The sequence below is a fragment of the Peromyscus maniculatus genome, chromosome 1 (genome assembly GCF_049852395.1).
Source record: "Peromyscus maniculatus bairdii isolate BWxNUB_F1_BW_parent chromosome 1, HU_Pman_BW_mat_3.1, whole genome shotgun sequence".
In the NCBI taxonomy this organism is placed as follows: Eukaryota; Metazoa; Chordata; class Mammalia; order Rodentia; family Cricetidae; genus Peromyscus; species Peromyscus maniculatus.
In genome coordinates this window covers 66,365,620-66,389,191 of record NC_134852.1, presented here as the reverse complement: position 1 = coordinate 66,389,191, position 23,572 = coordinate 66,365,620, and the positions used below count along the sequence as shown (strand labels likewise).

The 23,572-nt window shown below is 43.3% G+C and overlaps 1 protein-coding gene across 1 annotated transcript in view; it reads right to left on the bottom strand.

The window, feature by feature from the left end:
• Positions 1 to 23,572, bottom strand: part of Oca2 (OCA2 melanosomal transmembrane protein) — a 274,614-nt gene that overhangs the window by 192,478 nt on the left and 58,564 nt on the right. The window contains exons 10-11 of the mRNA XM_076565552.1: positions 3,468 to 3,539; positions 1,602 to 1,667 (exon numbers count right to left, since the gene is read on the bottom strand). Coding sequence (XP_076421667.1) covers positions 1,602 to 1,667; positions 3,468 to 3,539 — 138 coding nt within the window. The remainder of the gene's footprint in view (positions 1 to 1,601; positions 1,668 to 3,467; positions 3,540 to 23,572) is intronic.

Genomic DNA, 23,572 nt, shown 5'->3' with positions numbered 1-23,572 from the left:
CTTTCCCTTGTGAGGCTACTGTGAGAATTCGATAAAACTATATGAAGTAGTTGGAAGACCGGGGACCCAATACACCTTTCAAATAAGCTGTATGAAACAAAACTGCTCCCAAATCAGTTTTGACTGAGCACTACCCTTGTCTAGAGCAGCTTCCTCACTCAGCAGGGCCCTGAGGAGCTTTGTGAGGCAGGCAGTACCTCATGAGAACATAAGTAGACAGATGTAGGGGGACCCTGTATGGCTTTCTCTTGCCATGGGAGCTATTCCCTCATTGTCTGATAGAACGGGGACTGGGGTGAGCAGCCCCAGGAAGTAAGCCTGGTAAAACAAGACCTACTATGTGCACTAGCCCTATAGTACCAAAAGCAGAGACTATCTAAGTGTCTGCTGGAGCAATTTTATCTGAGAAAAAGAAATATCAGGCCATTTTTGTGGGCTGGATTCTATCCCTCCTCCTCAAAATTTGTATGTTGAACTACTAACTCCCTGTACCCCAAAATGTGGCTGCACTTGGGACAGGACTTTTAAGAGTTGCAGTGCAATCGTTAGGGTGGTCCCTAATTGAATATGACAGCTGGCTTTCTGAGAGGCTGGGATTAGGACACGGGCACATGGAGAGAAGACAGACAAGGAGGAGACTCAGTAGAGGCCAGCTCTGCTGATAGCGTGACCTCAGACTTCAACCTCTTTAGCTGTGAGAAATCAATCTTCATTCATCAGGCTACCAAATGTGTCATGCTTTGTTACTGCAGTTCTAGGAAATTACTACACCATTGGCTTAACTTTTGTAAAAATAGTATATTATGGACATCTGGTGTGACTCATTTCTATCCAGATGACCAAGCCCTAGTCATTTCTCAGCATCCAACACAGCTACTGGCTCTTCCCTGAAACCTGAGTTCAGAGCCCTTCTCCTCCTTCCCATTCAGAGAGGATGGCCGCTCTGACTCCCTTTGAAGCCTAGAGTGGATGCCAGCAAAAAGATGAGGCTGCCTGGTGACTTCTACAAAGTGAGCCTCCTGGCGTGGTGCAGATGAAGCCTCACAGAACCCGTCTAGAGAATGACCCAAGAACACACACATGACCATTCCCACTTTTGTCCAGGGCCTCGTTCTAACTTAGCCAACTTACAACTCATCCTACGCTAATCCTCTCTGAGTTTATCTTTCCTTCCTACAAGCTGACCTAGTCATGCTCCTCGAAGCTTAACAGCATGATAAACTGAAGAGCACTGGGACTAATACTCAGGGAATTTTTCTTTATATAATTAAAATCACTTTGCCAATGCCTGAAATTGTTCTGTGGTTCATGTATTTGAAGTATGTCCATTTTTTTTAATCTTAAGGGTAATAACTCAAAAAATTGTTAACTTTTGTAAATAACGATGCCACTTCATTGTTCAACAAGCCTTAGTTAATGAGCCAGAGCCCCAGTCATTCCCTCCGCCTTGGAGGAATGAGCTAAACCTGCACTAAGACTTCTCAATCAAGCCCTAACCCTCAAGAGATATGCCATCTTGACTATAATCATAGGATCAGCAACCATGGAGTAGTGAAGGACCCAGACTTGGAGCCATATCCTGCTGGGAGAACTGTAATTACCATGCCAAACAGCAGGGCCAGAGTCTCAAAATCAATCCACTCCACCACGTGGGTCAGGCTGGGTCTCTGTAATCAAAGCACAAATTTGCCAATTAATCCTGTGCATTGGCCTACTGACGAAAGCTCAGAAAATGGGCTGCCCTTAGTGCAAACCCACACTTTGGGCCAAAGTTGGAAACACTCCATCCACTTCCCTTTGAAATTGGATTATATCATTGCCGAATATCACTCATGACCCAGTGCATCTGTCACATCAAAAGTATTCATGAAAAAAAAGGGGGGGGGATGTAACCCTGCTCCTGGGAGCTCTAGGAAGATTATTGCCTGGATTATTGCTTGAATTGCAGGTTTGGCCTGCACATGTCTTCCTTGGTGGAGTGGTATGGCTGACAGCTGTCTATTCTACTCTTAAGTGCCACTAGCACAAAGTGTAAAGTGAGGGACTGCCAGATCCCAGCCTGCTGGGAGAGGGCAACTCACTGAGTCACCCAGGGGTTCTCAATGCACGTGCCTGCTAGGTGACATAAGAGCAATTTTCCAAATGAAAGATTATTTGAACCATGCTTATGAGAACAAGAGCATGACTCAGAGACTTGGAGACAATCCCACTCCAGCACAGATAGCACCCCAAACCCAGAGACTGCATCCAGCTCAAACAGCCCCCTCTTTCCCATGCTAGCAGTTTCAATCTCCCGAGGTCAGTTCCCTGACGTCAATACAACCAATACGAGTCATGCATGTCCTAGTTTACCCATCCGCAAAGCCTGGCAGAATTGGGCCTCAGCCCCCACAGAAGGATTGAAAGCCTACGCCTGTGAGAAAAGATGCTTGCTGATGAAAGCCCCGGTCAGGTTTATTCTGAAATAACCCTGTCCCCTCCCATGGACATGCCTAACATGCATGATGCCCTGGATTCCATTCTAAGTACGACAAGAAACAAGTTTTCTTGTCTAAATTTTAGAATTTGGGACTATTTTACCTTTCAGTTTAACATCTATTTATGGCAAACCCAGCCAAGAAAAAGTTCACATTCTTACAACTGCTTTCCGACTAGTTCTACAAAGCCATTTTAAGTGAAGAAAACACCACGTGATAACTAATTCAATACACTTCCCTATGTAAATATTTAAATGAGTCATATGGGAGGGGGTGGCGAATGACCGGTCAATAGTCTTTAGGGGAAAAATCCACCAAATTGTAAATCTGCTTTCAAATCCAGGTCTGTGCGTGTGCGGCTTCGGGAGTGAGAGCATCAACCCTCCAACAACTCTCTCTTCCTTTCCTAAGAATACTCAGGCTCCCTCATTGCCCCTCCTGGATTCCTCATGTCCCTGTCAAGTGGACACCATTATTTACATACAGGCATCTCTAGGGCCTGCAAGGCCACAGGGCAGAGCCTCAGCCCCATAAGTCCACCTCCACGTCTCCTGGGTGACCACTAGATCTACTTCTGAGACCTCTCTCGGAACCACATGGAAACTAACACTACATAGCTGAGTGTGTTTATATCCAGTGACAACTTTTTTTTTTTTTTTTTTTTTTTTGGTTTTTCCGAGACAGGGTTTCTCTGCGTAGCTTTGCGCCTTTCCTGGAGCTCACTAGGTAGCCCAGGCTGGCCTCGAACTCACAGAGATCCGCCTGGCTCTGCCTCCCGAGTGCTGGGATTAAAGGCGTGCGCCACCAACGCCCGGCATCCAGTGACAACTTTTTAAACCAAGCTTTTCAGTTCATGCCTCTATGGATCATGGGCAAAACACGTGGGAACATCATATAAAAGAATTTAAAAACAATTAATACACCCTAGAGTTTCCATGGGTCTGGCATTGTATCTAGTGGTAAGCCAGTAAATCAAACATAGCAACTTACATCTCCAACCACAGCCAATGCTGTTAATGCTGCAAGAGCTCCCAACATGGCTGCCAGGGTCCTGTGAACAATCTGGAAAGAAACACACAAAAAGCCTGTATTGGCGTGAGTGGCCCCTGTGCCATTGTATACCACACCATCCAATGAAGAGCATCTCAAGGGGCTTGGTTTCTCAGCAGCCCATAGAGACCCGTAGCCACCAGCAGCCTACATTCTAGGAAAGTAGCTTTCATTTCCAGAACAATCGAAAGTATGCTCAAGGAAGTCTGCGGTAAAGGGCTGTTAATTATTTCCCAAGTTCTCTTTGGGCAACTGAACCTTCAGTTTAAGAACATAAATCAGTCCTTTTCAATTACTGAGACCACAGTTAAGTCAGCACACAGACAAATGCCTAATCCAGTTGAGATGCCAGCATATTTGCAAAAGGATCTTTTCCATTTAGTTATAATCCAGTAGACATGGAATTTCTAATGCCAAATATGTTGGAAAATATGCACCCATGTACACTGCCACCCAGAGCAAAATGGTAAAGGAACTGTGGAAGAGAGTCTGGCTGCACTTCATTAAACGTAAGTTTACTTACCATATAATCTACAATGCTGCTAGGAATATACTGAACATACATGAAAACATGTATCACATAAAGGCATGAATGTTCTGAAAAACATTATTCAAAATAAGCCAAATCTGGAGGTATTCATGGGTCTGTTTGTATGACTAGATTCCAAGTTCATTTTCAAATAATTTTATACTTGTTTTTCTTTAATATTTGGTTCAGATTTTTAAGAGTTAGTACATTTATTAATTATTATTATTATTATCATTATTATTATTACTTTGGTTTTGGCTTTTTCCAAGACAGGGTTTCTCTGTGTAGCCCTGGCTGTCCTGGAACTCACTTTGTAGATCAGCCAGGCCCAAACTCAAAGATCCGCCTGCCTCTGCATCCTGAGTGCTCCACCACACCTGGCAGTCTATTTGTTTTAAACAGAAGCACCTAAAATCTAACACAATACTACTCAATTGTAATGATTGCTTTCATTTGTATTCTGTTCTCAGTTTCAACTGGTGACACACATTAACTCTTCTTCCTTATTTGATGCGTAAGCCCTAGGCAGTGAGCTGGGAAAAATTCCTCCTTGGCTTTCAAATTGGGAGAGCAAACCTAAAGTTGAACAGGCTGGGAAACAGAAGCAGCAGGCTCCTTTTTCTACCTTACACAGTATAAAGACAGTTCCAACTAATCTCATTTAACTGACAACATGACCACTCCACGGTATGGGTAAGGGGAAGAACTGTAGGTGTGAGAGAAAGAACAGCCAGAGGCATCTGGAAGAGTCCAGAGCAGAGAGAGTAGATAGTAGATTGGACATGGCCAGCAGAATGGACCTGGCCATGAAGAAGCAGGAGTGAGGGGCAGGGCACAGAGAGAGAAGAGGGAGGAGAGGAGATAACATCGCTGAAATAGCAGGCTGATAATGAGAATGAGTAGCTGGGGAGAGCAAAGCCATGAACTGGGCAAGTTTAGGGTATGGGAGGAAGTGAAAAGAGCTAGGATTCTGAAAAGAATGTGGACTCCAAAATCTGTAACAGGTATTTGATACTAAGGGAGACTGGAGGCCAGCATGGGCTTTGGTATGCTAATAGACATCACAGGAAGGCATTTTTCTCTTCTGCCTTCTCCATTAGTGGAAATGGAGCTTCCCTTGGACCTAACAAAGCTGTGTTCCCACCCAGCCCGTACCGCACACACTCAAATTTGGCTCCAGCATAAACTATTTTTTTATTCTCTTTAAAGTGGGCACTACGGTATTTGTTCACTTACTTGCTTGCTTGTTTTTGCACCCACCGTTATGGTGCCCTAACGTGGGGCGGTTCCAAGAATGACCCACTTTTCGCTGAAGGAATCATTTGGGTGAGTCCAAGCCAACAAATAGGTTGTCATTTCCTCAAGAGGGCTGTTTGTAAGCTCTTGAGGCACTGCATGGGGGGGGGGGACACAACAGGATGACCTCCCTTGGTTTTTATCAACTGTCCATTTGTTAATTCTGATCTGCTTACTTAAGGATCCTCATTTGATAGCTTCCTTTTGGGGTCTGCTTCTGAAGAACTTGGAGGATTTGGGTCTAGACATTAGGTTCACTGTGTTTGCTGTGGACTCTCTACAGGCGTTTGGCTTTTGTCTGTTTGGAGAACTCGGACAGCACTTCCGGCTTCTGGCGTTGTCTTTGGTGTTGTATCAGGACCGCTCAGAAAGATCAGAGAAAGAGGAGAACCACTGTCAACAGCAGACCGGCCTTTAATCAGAACAGTGAAGGGCTGAGGTCTGTATATGGGAGTGGAGACTGTGCCCCCGAGGCGCAGGAGCCTTGGAGGTTTACAGGGCAGGAAAGGGAACTTCGGAGTGGAAGACTCCTGCAGGTCTGTTCCCTGCAGTGTCAGTGGTAAATCCCAATGGAGGTTGGTCTGTTCTCATCAGGAGCCTGCAGCAGTTATCAGAGGGTCAGCTTCCCTGTCTGGAGTTGCTCTGCTCACTTGAGGCTTTTAGGTCATTAACCCTTCATTGGGGATTTTTGCCTTTAGAATATGTTGATTTATTACTATTTGGCTTTTGTCCCCTGATACTCCTTGGATGCCCAGTTCTGTGGTTTTCTACTGCTTCAGAGATTTTAACAAGGCTTTAGCTTAAGAATTTTATGAGAACCCGATTGTCTGGTCCAAAGGGGTACCCCACTCCCCCACAAGAGGGCAGGCCTACAGGACTCTTTTCCCATTGTTCTGGCTCCATTGACACATATCTGCAGCTGCATATTGAAGCCCATGCCATCCCCCAGGCCTCCAGGCTCCCTCAGTCCCTACTCACAAGTTCTTGTTATACATTTTTAAAGTCTAGACTAAACTCCTCCTCAGGCTTCCCTCCTCCAACAGCAAAGTTTTCCTCCTGCCTGGCTGCTCGCTGCTTTGCTATTCTCATGATCTCTCTCTCTCTCTCTCTCTTTCTCTCTCTCTCTCTCTCTCTCTCTCTCTCTCTCTCTCTCTCTCTCTCTCTCTCTCTCTCTCTCTCTCTCTCTCCTATTCTCCCTCCTCTTTGCAGATAGCCCTGATCATATCCAGTCTGCTTTTTTTCTCTCTCTACTCTGGATTCTCTCTCTCTTATTCATAGTAAAACCTTCCCCTAACTATACCATGGAGCAGTCATATTGGCAGTTTCTTTGCATTGACTTCTTGAATACAATGATGATAGACTTCAAAGATAAGAGGCACTTTCTCCCCATGACCCAAAAGGGGGCGGGGATCATACACTCCACAATGTGCAAGGACCTTATAAGGAAACCCAGAAAACATACCCTGTTCTTGGGTGAGAAGGAACTATATTGGCTCTCCTGAGAAGACATGCATGGGGGGGATTGGTCACCTGCTGGGGATGCTGTGAATGTGTTGCTCTGATTGATTGATTGATTGATTGATAAATAAAATGCTGATTGGCCAGTAGACAGGCAGGAAGTATAGTGTAGGCGGGACAAGGAGAAAGGAGAATTCTGGGAGGTGGAAGGCTGAGGTGAGAAGATGCTGCCGGTCGCCACAAGGAGAATCATGATGTAAGATACCAGTAAGCCACGAGCCACGTGGCAAGGTATAGATTTATAAAAATGGGTAAATTTAAGATATAAGAACAGATAGCAAGAAGCCTGCCACAGCCATACAGTTTATAAGTAATATAAGTCTCTGTGTGTTTACTTGGGGGGACGCAAGAAAACTTCAGCTACAGTCACCTAGTGTCACGAGTACCCTCATGTTTATGTAACTATGGAAGGTTACCCTGAAACTCAATGAGAGAAGTTGGCATGGCTGGGGACAGAGAAAGTCCTTCCAAAAAGCAGCACATAATTCTAATCCAAAACATATCTCCTCTAGCTAACGTAGATGGCAAATTTCTCAGCAGAAAGAAAAGACAGAATAAGGAACAAGAGTTCCAAAGAGGAAGACTGTTTAGAAATGAGCAACATCTAAAAATTAGGTGTGAATGTTTTATCTTGTATTTAGAAGATAACCTAGTTTTAGGGTTCCCTCAGTAGGGAACTTTTACTACCTCCAAACTGTTTTATCTTTCATGTTTAACCAAGTCCTAGGCAGTTAAATTTTTAAAGATCTTGATTAAAATGAAAAATGATCTGTTTCAAAAATTTGATTAAAATGGTAATTTGTAATAAGAGCTCTACAAAAACTATATATGAGTTCAAATGAGATGCTAAAAATAAGGAATTAATTTTTTTCTGAAAAATTTGGAGTTTATATCAAAACTAAAGACAAATTCAAAAAAGTAATACCCTACTTGTTGGAACATGGCCCAAGAATGGAGCTGTGTGAGAAGAATTCTGAGTGCTTTCGAGAACATGCCAAGAAAACAAGACAAGAGTATTGGGATCTCACTTTCTTCTTGGAATATGTTTTCCTGCTCCTCCCAGGTGTAGCAGATAGAAGTGAGTTTATTTTAGATTATTCATTACAACCATTTATTATTAACTGTTTTTATGTCTTTATGGGGAAAAAACTGTTTTTGCCATGTGTAGCTTGTCCTTGTGATTGTACACTTTACTTTTGTGATTCTTCTTAACCCCCAGAGTATAAATTGTCTGATGCTCTGAATAAATTTGGCTATTGCATGAGACTTTGTCTGCCTCGTTTTTAGGCTCCATTCTCGCAGACCCCACCTTCTCTAGAGCAGTAAACATACTTTCATCTCCTTCTCTGGCCCTGCCTTGTCATTCTTTGTCAGCTACCTGTCTTATATTTCCCCTGAGTAGACTTTTTTTCTTTTGACTTTCACGCTTATATTAAAATGTCTTTATTATGCAAACTATTCCTAAAATTTCCTTCATCTCTAAAGCCAGGAATCTCAGTTTGGCCTGAGTGGAAATCTCTAGCTCTTAAGGGAACTCCTGGGGCTATAAAAGAGAACCAAATGAAGCTTTGTCTGTGTCCCCCCTCACAACGTTCCTGGGGACTTAGGCTGAGACCCATCTTTAAGCACTGACTTTCCCTGTCTGGTCTATCCTGTTAAACATGGCTTCCATGTTACCTGAGGTTCCTTTTTCTGACCAGAGACCCACTGAATGTCTGAGAGCCTCAGACCCAAAAAACACACATTTCCTAGACCCATCCATACTCTGCTCCTGGATCACATGCACATGGCTTTTCTGGAGGCATCACCATAAAACCTGATCCCCCATATTTCCTAAGCCAATTTCTTACCTCCAGAAAAGCAGCCTGAGACATAGTGGAAAAACCCTTCCTCCTCAGCTACTTAGCGAGTGGCGAGCATCTTTAGTCTACTACATCTTTAGTCTACTACACACAGACTTCACATTTTGATCTTTTGTTACTAAGCCTTTCTCACATCTTAAAGAGATAGAGATTTAAACTTTCTACTTTTTCCCCAAAATTAGGTATACCTAGATTTCATGTAATTGTGTCATGTGTATCTAGAATAACTATTTCCATGTTTTGGGTTGTTTTCATATGTTGTTTGTATCAAAAAATTTTAAACAAACTGTGGCCACTTGGTTTTTTAATTCTATTGTGTGTGAAAATAATAATAATAATAATTACTATTATTATTATTATAAGCCCAATTAAAATTCATGTGCAAATTTACAAAATTGAGAATTGTGATAATGTATTAAAAGGCCTGATAAATACATAGTACCTTATAAACTTGAGTACTCTAGAACACCTTAGAGCCTATGAAAATTATATCTTTAGGCCTATAAATACTTTATAAACTCTCAAAATAGTAGTTGTTTGTATAAAACAACATTCATTACAGTCATAAAATAAAGATTTCATTAGAGTATGAAATATAGTTGTATGCATAGATTTTGATAGACTTCCTTCCAAAATCAGGTTATAGCACATACACACACACACACACACACACACACACACACACACACACACACAATTTCATTTATATAATAGACATGAGTAACATAAATTTTCAAAATAGTCTTAATATAAAACTTAAATGTAAGATTTTTACATTTAGGCTGACTACAGGTAAATTAATAGATATATATGTTTACTAATGATCTCTATGTTGTTTCCTTTTTACAATAAGGATTATAGACAATATAAACCTAACAAACAATAGCATTCAAAATTTTGGTTTATAGGCCGGGCGGTGGTGGCGCACGCCTTTAATCCCAGCACTCGGGAGGCAGAGCCAGGTGGATCTCTGTGAGTTCGAGGCCAGCCTGGGCTACCAAGTGAGTTCCAGGAAAGGCACAAAGCTACACAGAGAAACCCTGTCTCGAAAACCCAAAAAAAAAAAAAAATTGGTTTATAAAAATGTATCTTATGTATGAGTATATGTATATGTATATGTGTATATGTATGAGTATATATACTCATACATATACTCATATACATATATGTACATACATGGTCTGTATATATATGTGTGATTATGAGGTTTTGGTTTTGGTTTTATTTAGGCTTTTTGAGACAGGGTTTCTCTGTGTAGCTCTGGCTGTCCTGGATCTCACTCTGTAGACCAAGCTGGCTTCAAAATCATAGAGATTCACCTGCTTCTGCCTCACAGAGCTGAGATCAAGGATATGCACCACCACACCCTGGCAATTATGTTGTTTTTTTTTTTAATGTAACTTATTCATTACCAAGTGCCAAAGAAAGAAGACACAGCACTTACCCACTTATCTACTGGAGCTTTCCAAAAATCAAGGGTCTGTTCATTATCCCATCGCAAACCCAAACATCATCACCAAGCTTACTTGGACTAAAGTTCTCTCAACTCTTTTCTCCTATGTAGGGCAATGTCTCTCAATATGTATGCTGTCTTACAAAGCAGTCACACAGATCATCTCTGTGGTCCTCAGTACATGCTGAGGACATATGGATGCAGCTGTTCCTCAGAAATCCTGAAGAGTCCTACCTGTATGTGTCAACAGAGAAACCTGATCTTCCCATTAAAATAAAATAAAAACTAGACATACAGTTAGGTGGTAGAGCATATGATTAGCATGTACAAGACAAGACCCCAGAACATATATGACTAGCTGTTGGCATTACATAATAAAGCCTTTTAAATTGAGCTGTCCAGTAAGAAAATGAATTAAAAGATTAAAAGAGCCAGAGGTAATATTTTTAAGAGCCAGAGACTAGAGAGTCTTGGACAAAACAATTTTTTCTGGACATGATAGGACCATCAGATTACAGATTACACAACTTACAGCAGTTGTGGCTGCCTGCACAAGAACAAGGCAGCCAACATTCCATCATGGGTGCGGGAGGGATGGACACGGGAGCTCCCACCACTAAATGAGGCACAAGTGACCGTTGATGGCTTCTGGGAGAAAGAGTCAGTTTTCTTTAAGGATGTGATTTCTGGTAGGTTGGACATGCTCACATGGATGTGCTACCCATGGGATGGGCAGCACTAATTAGATTGATGTTTCATTTGTTTTGGAGAGAGAGAGGAGGAGGGCATTAAGTTAGGAGGAAGTATCTGAGATGACATGAAAATACAAATACATATACACAATAGGATTCTAGTCTGCTGTAAACAAAAGATATATTACAAACTTCAGGAAAATGAATGGATCTGGAAAGCATAATATCAGGGGAGGGTGTCAAGTCCAAAGGAAACTCCACTCCCCCAATGGTGCCCCTCCCCCTCCACATTTCCTCATCACTGTCAGAAGGGACAAATGGCTATCTGTGGTGCCCATGAGCATACCAAAGCCCATGCGGTCTCCAGGCTCCCTCCGCTCTGCTCACCCATCTCAAGCTCTTCAGCTCATGGGCTTCCCTCCCCAGCTTCTCATTCTCTTATAACCCTACTAATTCAGATAGGCTCTCTCTCCTTTTTGTCTTCCTTCTTGCCTCCCCCATCTCTCTCCCTCTCCTCTCTTCTCTCTCTCTCTCTCTCTCTCTCTCTCTCTCTCTCTCTCTCTCTCCCTCTCTCTCCCTCTCTCTCTGTCTCCTTTACCCACACTCTCTTTGTCTTTCTCTCTAACACACACACACTTACACACACACACACACACACACACACACACACACACACACACACACCCCTCATCACCTGGTCCAGTCTGCTGGCCATGTTCAACTGTCTCTCTCTCTGCTCTGGATTCTCCCAGATGCCTCTCGCTGTTGTTCTCTCTCTCAAATCTACAATAAAAATCTTCCTTTAAACCACACCTTGAAGCAGTCATGTCCTCAATTTATACAGGTAAGAGTCAGCAGCCAGGGCTGAGTAGTGAGCCGCATGTGGTTGGGGCTGGGTGAGTTGCAGGAGCCTACACTTGATTTCATCATTTCTCATTTTAAAAATAATCAACTGTTTCTAAAATCAGGTTTTTCCTGTGTGTACATGAGGGACAAAAGATAAAAGAGGACAGTTAGGATGTGACAAGAGATTAAATTCCAAAGCAGTATGAGGACATGAAGCTAATGAATGCTCAGAAACCTCTTTGTGTTTGTGTTAACATTTTTGTTCAACCTGTAAAGCATGTTTTCAGGATGAGTGGCCTATCTGCTACCTTTTATTATGGTTCCAAGACAAGCTACATTCCTCTAGTTTTTAGTTTTTTTATTTTCCCATAATCGCCGGTAGACCATTTCTTAATTTTTTTTAAAGTAGAGATACAAATTGTAATATGCCAGGTAAAAATAAAAGGCAAATCCTATGTGATCTTGCTTGTAAACAATATACACATTTATTGACTGTCTTGTGATGTTTCCATCCATGTGTACTCTGTGATGTTCATGTCTCCCTGTCTACCATATCTGTTTCCTAGATAGATATGTCTATTCCTCAAGCACTTTGCATTTCTTGGTCTTCAAAACACCTCAAAGCTAAAAGTGGTGACCTACGACTTTAATTCTACTTCTTGGGAGGCAGAGGCCAGTAGGTCTCTGTGAGTGCAAAGCCATCCTGGTCTACATAGCAAGTTCCAGGACAACTATGGCTACAGAGTGAAATCCTGTCTCAAAAAAGAAAGAGAAAGAAAGTACCCCCAAATCCTTCCTTCTGCTCTTTGAAATGTTTTCACAGCCCACCATCATCACCCTGTTCATGTTTTCACAGTCCACCAACACCCTGTGCATGTTTTCACAGCCCACCATCACCCTGTGCGTGTTTTCACAGCCCACCATCACCCTGTTCATGTTTTCACAGTCCACCACCACCCTGTGCATGTTTTCACAGCCCACCACCACCCTGTGCATGTTTTCACAGCCCACCACCACCCTGTGCATGTTTTCACAGCCCACCATCATCACCCCGTGCATGTTTTCACGGCCCACCACCACTCTGTGCATGTTTTCACGGCCCACCACCACTCTGTGCATGTTTTCACGGCCCACCACCACCCTGTGCATGTTTTTCACGGCCCACCACCACCCTCTGCGTGTTTTCACAGCCCACCATCACCTGTTGTGCACCTTGCACCAGAACTATTTTTTCCAATCAGCATCTCCCCGTCTCCCCACTTCTCTCCTTTCCCCAGGCTCTGGTAACCACTAACGACACAACACTGTCAACCTTTTTCTGTTCCTCTTATGAGGGAGCTCACGGAGAACTTGCCTCTTTCTGTGTCTTGCTTCTTTCACTTCATGTAATGATCTTCAGTTCCACCCATGCTGTTGCAAAGGAGAGAATTCCATTCATCTTATGGGCGAATAATATTCCATTGTGTCTGTGTTCCACGGGTTTTGCCCACTTATCAACTAGTGGACATTTAAATTATTTCCATTTCTTAGCAGAGGGCATGAGAATACAGATGGCTCTGATTTTGTGTTCAAAAGGCATTATATAGAATTATTCCAATTGATCAAAAGTGCCTCTTAATGCACTTGACATTAAAAGCCAGGGGAAGCCTCACAAAAGATAAGAATTTAAACATTTTATGTAATTTTGTGGAGTCTTCACATCAATGCACTTAACGCAGAAGTCTCAGACCACTTTAGAGACAGCTTTTGTGAGCTACCATTTCCCCCTGTATCTTTCTACGTCTGTTATGGAGTACAGACACCCAAGATGACCCTCAAAACCCATAATGAAGCACCAGTGTTCTCAATGAGCTCACAGATTTGATCCTCACAGGATGCAAGATAATGCAGGGGGAATTGTCTGGGTTGGTTTTAGTTATTCTGGAAGCTGTATGTTTCGCAGCTTTGAATGCTAATCATCAGGCCTCCCTTAGCATGAGCCGTCCCTTCCGCTGACGTGTACTGCAATGGACTTCAAAGATGGTAAGTGAATTCTTTAATTGCACAGGCTGTAATCTAGGTCCCAGCTCCTTAAACTATGAATCTCAAGCCCACTTGGAGTTGTGTAACAGAATGTGACAGTTGGTAACAAGAAAAGGCGGCTTCTGAACACACAACAAACAAAAAATTCACAACCAAGATCGAATGAGCCTGCGGTGTTTCTGTGGTGCGAGGCTGTGTTGGATGAAGTGTTGTCACACGATGCCTGCTTGAAGCAGCCCAGCCAGCCTTGCTACTACTGCAGGCTACGGACTGCCATGCTTTAACTGTATGTAAGCGTTCCGTGCTTAGGGAAACAATTGCTTCCCTACACAATGCAAAGGTATTATGTTAATACTGTCACTCCTCAGCATGTCAGAGTCAAATTAGAAAACCTTTGGAGCTCGTAGTATTAGAATGTTTGATTTTGAAAATTGTTCAAGTTGCTGACCTAACTTTAACTTTAAAAGTCAAATAAATTTTGACTTTCGATTAGGACAAAATTTCAAGCCATGTCTGAAATGGTCCTAAATTTATTTCTACCATCTTGTACCATATATTTTTTGTGAAGCATCGTTCTCAGCATTGATCAATATAAAATCAAAGTATGGACAGATTCTGAAAAGCATTGAGGATACTCCCCATCCTGCAGTTTCAAATAGTCATCCAAGATTTAATTTTTATGTAAATGATAAGCAACTCTATCTTGTTAGTATAGATATTTGCTAATGTCTTTAAAATTATATTATACAGAAGAACTGTTTTTGAAATAAATTTGTTTATGATTCATTGCCTGTAAATGCTTGACTTGCAAACCAATTTTATGCACCTGTATTCATAGAGTTGTGTGAAAATTCCTTTGGTGAAAACAGATTGTAAGCAGGAAAGAGTTCAAGAAGCTCAAATCTAAGTAACAACTCACAGGTCCATGTTCTATGATCTGGTCTATAAATAGACGCCGCATGCTGGCTACTGTGATATCATGCGCCTACAGCAATCCAAGCAGAAGCAACAGAGAACAGAATAGGAAAACGAATATTATCAAATATAGATCAAATTGCTTATTTCAAATCACATCAGTGTTCAGACCCTAATCCTCACTCTTACTTGGAACCAGTTTTTTCTGGCCTCTGCTGTTATTTATTTATTAAGTGGTGCAATGTTATTCATTAAGTAGTGCTGTTTACTGTGCAAGAAAAGCCATGAGGTTCAACAGAACCCACTCTAAGAGTGTATTAAGGGAAAGGAACAGAAGGTGGTGCTTAGGCCTATGGAAAGTTCGTGCAGGAAGAGAGAGGAGGGATATATGGAACCCGCTTTTTATAGGTTCCCCCTGCACATGAGCATATGGGCTTAAGTAGCTATGCCACACGTGTGCGCATAGATTGCATGATAACGCTGCTCCCAAATTACATGATCAGATTACGTAGAACGTAAGGCCCTGGGATGACTAAGCCTATTGCTTGGCTACTGGACAGCGCATGTGTGGTCATGTAGCTGGAGAGTGGCTAGGAATTCTAACGTCTGCCTCACCCCATCTTCAGACATGAATAGTCACCAGGGCTAAGGGACTTTCTGTGACATCTGGCCTCAAAACTGCCTTGTGGAGCTCAGCAACCTTCGGCTGTTGAAATGTCAAGTCTCGTGGCAAACAGATAAAGTGCAGTGTGCTCCAGCAATCCTGAGTCTTTTAACTTGTTAGCAGTTTTAATCTAACATGGGACTAAACAGTGCAGAAGCCGCCATTGGTGCTGGAGAATCACAGGTGAAGAGTGCCTCTCCCTATTGAGTGTGTGTCCCCTCTGCTAGTGGGCATGTGCTCTTCAGTGTTCTTGAAAACCCAGCTTCTGGCTAAAATCGCCTTTTAAGGCCCATCAGGAAGCTGGGTGTGGCACTCACATTTGTAATATCAGCCCCCTTGGATGTCTAAGGCTGGAGATTCACACTGAGTTCCTGGTATCCTGGCTACACAGTGAGTTCCAGGAAGTCTGCTCTACCTAATGAGTTCTAGGCAACTTGGTCTACACAGTGAGTTCCAGTCTTCCTGGGCTACACAGTGAAACATTGTCTCATTCTCTCTCTTCCCAAAGATGGGATGGATGGGTGCAAGAATGGAAAACTGCATGTCCTTATGATGAAATAAATCAGAGGACTCCTTTCTCTGGAACACTGGAGCAGGATATAAGCACTATTCAGGACTGATAAATACTACTAGGTGCTAATGGTGTTGAAATTGTTAGTTTTGTGGAGGTTTGGTTAAGTCTTTAAACATCTTTTTTAATGTGTTTCTGCAAATGATTAGAACTGTCAAGAGTGGCCATGTGGTAGTCCCTTCCCTTGCGCCTGGCAGTCTGGAGTGGGGAGCAGTTAATCCAGCAGCCACGTTCCTGGCCCCTGGCCGCACTGGCAGCCTGGCAGCCCAGCTTTTTCATACACCTCATAAGCACTCTGAGGACACTTTAGCAGTTGTGGAGGACCCACTACCACCACGGCTGGAGACACACTTTGCTTGTAAGCATTCCAGACAACCTGGTTCTACTAGAATTTGGGATGTGGGAGACAGGAGGATCGGGAGGGATACTGATGGGTTCTAGAACATGGAGCTGTGAGGGATACTGGTGGGTTCTAAAACATGGAGCTGTGAGGGATACTGATGGGTTCTAGAACATGGATCTGTGAGGGATACTGGTGGGTTCTAAAACATGGAGCTGTGAGGGATACTGATGGGTTCTAGAACATGGAGCTGTGAGGAATACTGACGGGTTCTAGAACATGGAGCTGTGAGAGATATTGGTGGATGCTAAAACATGGAGCTATGAGGGACATTGGTGGGTGCTAGAATATGGAGCTGTGAGAGATATTGGTGGATTCTAGACCATGGAGCTGTAAAGGCTGGGAGGAAGGTTTCAGAACCTGTTAATGAATGGGCAGTTTCGTTAGCAATTGCCTCTGAAGTGTCAGGTTGCCACATAAGACCTCCCTGCAGAGCCTACACCTCCCTCTCTCCTTCCCAGGGTGGTGATGTGTTGTGATGGGTAGCCTCAATTGAGATGTGTAGGAATGGTAGAGAATGCCCACGGTAGGTTGTGTCTGATCTTCATGCTGTAATCAGCTCCTAGACCTGAGGTAAGAGGCTTTCAAGGGCAAAAAGCTATTATGGAATAGAGCTGATGTGAGGAAATTATCATGAGAGGACCTAGTATATGTCCCTGATGGCCTTCTCCTGGCTTTATCTCTCCAAAGCACTTGCATTGGGTTGCAGCCACATGGAGTGCCCAGTCCACTGTGTCTGTCACTTCCTCTGGAGGCTACTTCTCTGGCCTGCATGTGCTGTCATGTTTTGATCTTTGTGCTTGAAGATCTCTGTGATTTACCTGATAGATCCCATAATAAGACTCCTCACATGCTGTATCACCAACAGAGAATAAGTATTCTAAAATTCAATATTTTTTAGGTTCTTCCCTCCAAAATCTAAGTTAATTCTCTTTGCCTGGCTACTATTTTGTAGAATCACAGACCCTGGAGATTTTATGGACTGTAAGAAATGATCTGGTGCGGTTGGTGAACATACAGAAACTTCTGGCTGTGGTTTCCGAACTGAAGCTATGAAACCACACAGACAAGGTCACACAATTATAAACTGTAGACAGGAGAGTGTCCCCAGGCCAACCACACTACAGGCCCCAGTTTTTCACTAAGTAACCCTGTGTCACCTGAGAGGAGAGATTGTGTAGGTCATCAAAAGGAAAAACTCGGGAGAACTGTGTCCCAGAATCTCTCAGTACTAAGTTCTATTACACACCAGAAAGGTCTCAATAAAAGCTCAGCTTCAGAGCTGAATCAAAGAATGCATAGCCACGACTCTAGCTGTGGGGATTCACAATAGCTATCCACTCCCCCACAGATCCACTTAGAAGGTGTAGGTACCAACAAAATCTGGCTTTTCATGTAACTGTGTCCTTAAAATACACTAAACTTCACTGTACGAAACTAACCAGAATAGAGTAAGCAGCACAGAAGGCAGGACCCAAGAAGGCCTTATCAAGCCCCAAAAGAGTGGCTCCTCCCCCATGGCCTGTCCCTCGTGAAAAGGTGTGAGTCCTACAGCCACAGGGCCACAAATGGGGACATTTGAAGGCAGGGAGTAGACAGCACTGGAGCCACAGGAGATAGAGAGTCCTTTCTTCCTGTCAGGGACCATTTCTACCTCCTTCCTACAGTTGTACTCACATCCTAGTGCATGACCATGTACGAATTTGAAGGAAAGTGGGGTAGCTCACTGTGCATCCTGGGGGCCAGAGCATCCGCCCATTGAGCTGACTTGCCACTTACAAAGTTCCCAGAAAACTCTTCCTTACTGGGAGACAGTGGAAGGTAAGAATAACAGAGGGGACCCAGCTGGGAAGCGGTGCAAAAATACATCACATCAGTAGATGTAAAGACAGCACAAGCCTCACATGGGCCAGCAGAACACTGTTACTACTTTCTAGTTACCTCCCCGAAAGAACAACAGCCTGGGCTCTGCACACAGTGTACAGAGAATTAGGATGTCCTGCCAATACAGTCCATCTGCACACCACAGAGAGAGAGAGAGAGAGAGAGAGAGAGAGAGAGAGAGAGAGAGAGAGAGAGAGAGAGAGAGAGGCCTTTCTCTTTCACAAGAAACTGAAAAGCTACTATATTTTACAGATAAATAAAGTAAAATTACCACAAGTCAGGATCTCAAAGTTTTTTCTGGTAGCAAGAAACAGCTAGAAAATGAGGTTTGATATGGAATAATCCTGAGTGCTAAATATTGTATCTCAGATATAAAGCAGTACACTCCCTGAATTCAGGCAGAGGTGAACCATTCATATACTTGACAGTGTTTTAAGAATGGGGGACTTCATAGTTAGTGGATGCCTTTAAGACCTTCCTGTTCATACACATATGGACCAGTGACTTCACACTGGTCACTAGCCAGTAGCCACCATTCCATGTCCTAGAGACTAGCACATGACCAAGGAAAGAGAGACTATCTATGGTAGTTTGAACAAAAAATGGCCCTCATAGACTCAGAGGGAAGGCACTATTAGGAGATGTGGTCTTGTTGGAGGAAGTGGTTACTGGGGGGAGGCTCTGAGGTCTCAGATGCTCAATCTACACCTAGTGTGACAATCTCTGCCTGCTGCCTGTGGATCCCAATGTAGAATTCTCAGCTCCCTCTCCAGTGCCATGTCTGCTTGCACACTGCCATGCTTCCCTCCGTGGAGATAATGGACTTAACTTCTGAACTGTAAGCCAGTCCCAATTAAATGTTTTGCTTTATAAGAGTTACCATGGTCATGGTGTCTCTTCACAACAATAAAACCCAAACTTAGTCACTATCCTGTGTTTCATTATTCCATATGTACAACCCTGTCTTCATAGGCCCATTTATTAACACAGCTCAAGGAAGACTACCCGGTCATCTTAAGTCTGAATATATTTTTAAGGCAAACTGGCATTCTAAGTTTCATAAATTAGATCAAGATGATAATAACAGGAAGGGGCTCAGGAACCACACCCTGCCATCCTGTCCCCTTCCCACTTGCAAAGGCACTTCAGTGAGAGAGAAGGTGGATAGCTGCAATGTTTGCTACATGTCTGGATGCCTGCCGGGGATGGCATATAAGATGTCTGGCGTGCTGCCAGCAGAGATTGGAGAAAAGGGGACCCAAGATTGTGGACCATCAACCCTCGGTGCATTCCCCTCCAGATCTTCTGCTTAGCATGCCTCTAGAGGGCCAAGGCAGAAATACCTATGTGTTCCAAGGTCATGTTTTATGCCATGCACATGTCATGTTCTCCTCCCTATAATTACTTCTTGCAATGCTGGTCTTTTTCTTCTATCTGATCTTCCTGTTCTGTGTTCCTAGATCAATGGTGATTTCTGTGATACAGGAAAGGAGTGAAGTAAATTTCACTGGAAATTATACAGAGATGATCACCCAGGCTGGGGTTAAGGCAGTTATGCAGGTCATGGGAAAGAACCTGCAGCCTGGGGAAGCTTTTCAGGCTTGGATAAACTATACCGAATGTATGGTCAACTATAGCACAAGGTATGATGTGTGTCAACACACTGGATTCAAATTGGCCATGATGAATAATTCAGTTTCTGAGGATATTCCAAGGGCATTGTGTAAAACTTGAGACCCTAAGGGGTATTGGCTGAAGACTGTGGATGGAGTAACATAAAATGGGATGACAAACTAAAAGTGTGGGAATCTAGAATAGGAGGAAAATAGTGGTCTCCACCAAGAAAGGGAAATGGCAACTTTAATCCAGATATTTTGATTCCTCCAGAAGGAGTGTGGAGACAATGTGGCAATGGATGGAGTAATTGCTGCAAGTTTAATTGGGTTCCTAGATTGAAAAGAGCTGCCAGAAAAGGTGAGCTTCCTTTCATGGAAGCTCTGAAAATTGGATCAGGTCTTCCTTGGCATTGTTGAGATAAGAAGGACATAAGTTGCTGACTTGCAAGGGCAGATTTCTTGTCTGAGATCATTGTGGCCCACCAGTCATGGGGCTGGGTGTTTGCAGGGGGCTGAGGAGGAACTTAGGCGGCTGCAGGGGTCTTGAGGTCAGAGCAGGCTGTGTGAGAAGGAAATGACTGTCTGGTATATTAACCACTGTTCTTATTTTTAACTTTTTTTTGCAAAATTGCATGTTGCTAGCCTCTGGGTCAAGTGCTCAGAAGATTGTATAATCATTAATAATAAAAATAGATTATGCTTGCTTTGGTGTTAAGTTTGGGATAGTTCTTATGTTTAGTAAAAGATGATGAAGAATATATTGGTGATTTTCTAAGAATAACCTTTGGAATCATGAGAATATTTTGTATTGGGTGATTTCTCCTTTTTTTCTGTTTCAGGGCAAAAGCAGAAGCTAAAGAAGCTGTAGCAGAGAAGCTACTTAGCAACTGCAGAAGCTGGAAGTGACCTGTCAGCTCACACGAGCACTGTCTCTGAGTCATTACTGCGCCTTCCAGGTATCCCATCCTTCGGACCCCCAAAACTGCTGAGGCTGGTCCCCAGCAGATGCCGAATAGTGGCTGCCACACTTGGGAGAAAGGAGCTAGGCCAGTCCTCATAACCCATGTTGTGAGACTGAGCCCCATGAAGTATTGCCTCTGCCTGAGGTGTGTGGCTGCTGTGCTCACTCTAGCAGATGACTCTAAGAACTGTCTCCTAGAGGAGGTTGGGTGAGGAGATACAAAACTGGATGATGGCAAGGAATGAGGTGTGGTACCCTCACGTCACCAGAGTTTGTCCTAGCTGGCTGATAGCACCTGCCCCCACTTCTAGGAATGTTCAGTCCTCAGAGGAACAAACTCATGAACTTCAGGATATAGGTGAAAGGTTAGGCCTGTAACATGAATCTTAAAAGGTTTTTCATATATATATGAAAACCTGGAGAGCTAGATATTGGGGTGAAAGTTGAAAGATCAGAGAAACAGAACAAGCCACAGCCAACCTCACCTCGCCAACTCCTCAGCCGATTCTGTTTCCACAAATCCTCAGACTGAAAGCCTCTGAGTCCTCACCCCTGAGGGTCTCAGGTGAATTTCTGCTTAGTTCCTGTCTCCTCAAGCCTTATACACCGTTCTCCACCCAGCCATGTCACTTCCTGGGCTTAAAGGCGTGTGTGCTTTCCAAGAAAAGGCATGAGATCTCAAGTGCTGGGATTAAAGGCATGTGCCACCACTGCCTGACTCTGTTCCCAGTGTGGCCTTGAACTCACAGAGATCCAGACAGATCTCTGCCTCCCCAAGTGATAGGATTAAGGGTGTGTGTCACTACTGTCTGGCCTCTATGTCTAATCTAGTGACTGGTTCTGTCCTCTGATCCCCGGATAAGTTTATTAGGTTACACAACATACCACCACATAGGCTAGTCATGAAGATTGAACCAGTAACAGGGACAAACAGGGGGCACCCAGACCACCTCACACACACACACACACACACACACACACACACACACACACTCACACCAACCCCCACATATTCACACCAACCCACATTCTCACAGACACACATAATAGAGCCTCATACATTTCTATGTTCTTGCCCACTAGTCTCACACTCAGGCTGGTTTTCTAAGTACGAGGCCATCACTGGTGAGTCCAGTCCTCTTATCACCCCTCCAAATCATTGTTCCCTACTCATATCTTCAAGGAACAGCTGAGCCCATTCAGGTCACTTTGTACATATCTCGTATGGCCACAGGACTATCATGTAACCATCTTAAGGATGGGTGTTTGTTAGTCTGTCCATGCAAATTTATCAGTCTGACCCATGCTCAAGGCTCTGGCTAGACATCAGGTTCTGTTATATGTTTTTGTGTACTTTGAGAAGCACTACACCTGGGGAGAAGTATAGACTCCAAAGGCAGCCATTAAAGATGGAGCTCTCACTCTGCCATTACTGGCCCAAGGACTTTGTACAAGTGATGCGACTTCTGTGTGTTATAATTCTTCATCTATGGAAGGCCTGGTGACAAGGTCTAGCTTCTCACAGAGTGTAAATATGGTGCTTGCCCTTCTGCACTGTTTCCTCTACTGGCTATCCACATTATCTTTTTCTCTGAGTCTCTCTGTGGTCCTTCTGCACTGGTCATCTCACTCAGTATTTTCTAGTTACATCCATTCACCAGCAAGTTTCATGATTTCATTTTTTATAACTGAATAGTATTCCTTTGTTTATATGCACAGCATTTTCATCACCCATTCATCACTTGAAGAACATTTAAGATGTTCCATTTCCTGTCTTCCCCCTGCCCCCCACCACAGGGTTTTTCTGAGTAGTCCTGGCTGTCCTGGAACTCACTCTGTAGACCAGCTGGCCTTGAACCCACAGAGATCCACCTGCCTCTGCCTCCCAACTGCTGGGATTAAAGATGTGTACCACCACCTCCCAGCTTCTGGCTACCGTTAATAGGGTGACAATGAACGTAGCTAAGCAAATATCTGTGGAGTAGGATGTGAGTCCTTTGGGAATATGTCATGGAGTGGTATAACTGAGTCAAATAATGGGTTTATTTTTAGCTTTTTGAGAATTTTCTATGATGACTTCCATAGCAGCTACAGCAGTTTACAATCCATCGGGTAGTGAATGAGGGCTCCCGTTTCTTCACATCCTCGCTGACACTTGTCGGTAGTTTGTTTGTTTGTTTGTTTGTTTGTTTGTTTGTTCAGTTGCTTTTCTTGATGTTAGCCATTGTGACTAGGGAGTTTTCATTTCCCCAATTGCTAAAGATGATGAACTCTTTTTGAGCTATTCTGCCATTTTTGTTCCTTCTTTTGGGAACTCTCTATTCAAAGACAGACCATTTTTAATTGGTTTGTTTTGTTGATTCTGTTCTGTTTTTTTCCATTGTTGCTGTCTTGTTCTTTATATATTCTAGATATTAATCCTCTATCAAACAGATATCTGGCAAAGATTTTCTCTGGGCTTCCTCTTCAACTGACTGATAGTTTCCTTTCCTCTACAAAACCTTCTTTGTTTCATGAGGTCCTGCTTGTCCTTCGTTGGCCTCAATTTCTGGGAAAACTGAGTCCTAGTCAGAAAGTCCTTTTCTACACCCACATCTCCTAGGATGCTGCCTATGCTTTCTTAGAGCACTTTTGACATTTGAGGGTTCACATTCAGGTCTTTGTATTCCTTTAATTTCCTTCTCTTCTTGTCTGATTATTACAGATGACATTTCAAGTACTGTATGGAAAAGAAGGGGAGGTGGTGCATAATCTTGTCTCATTCCTTAATTTAATGGTGTTGCTTCGGGATTTTCTCCATTTAGGATGTTGTTGGG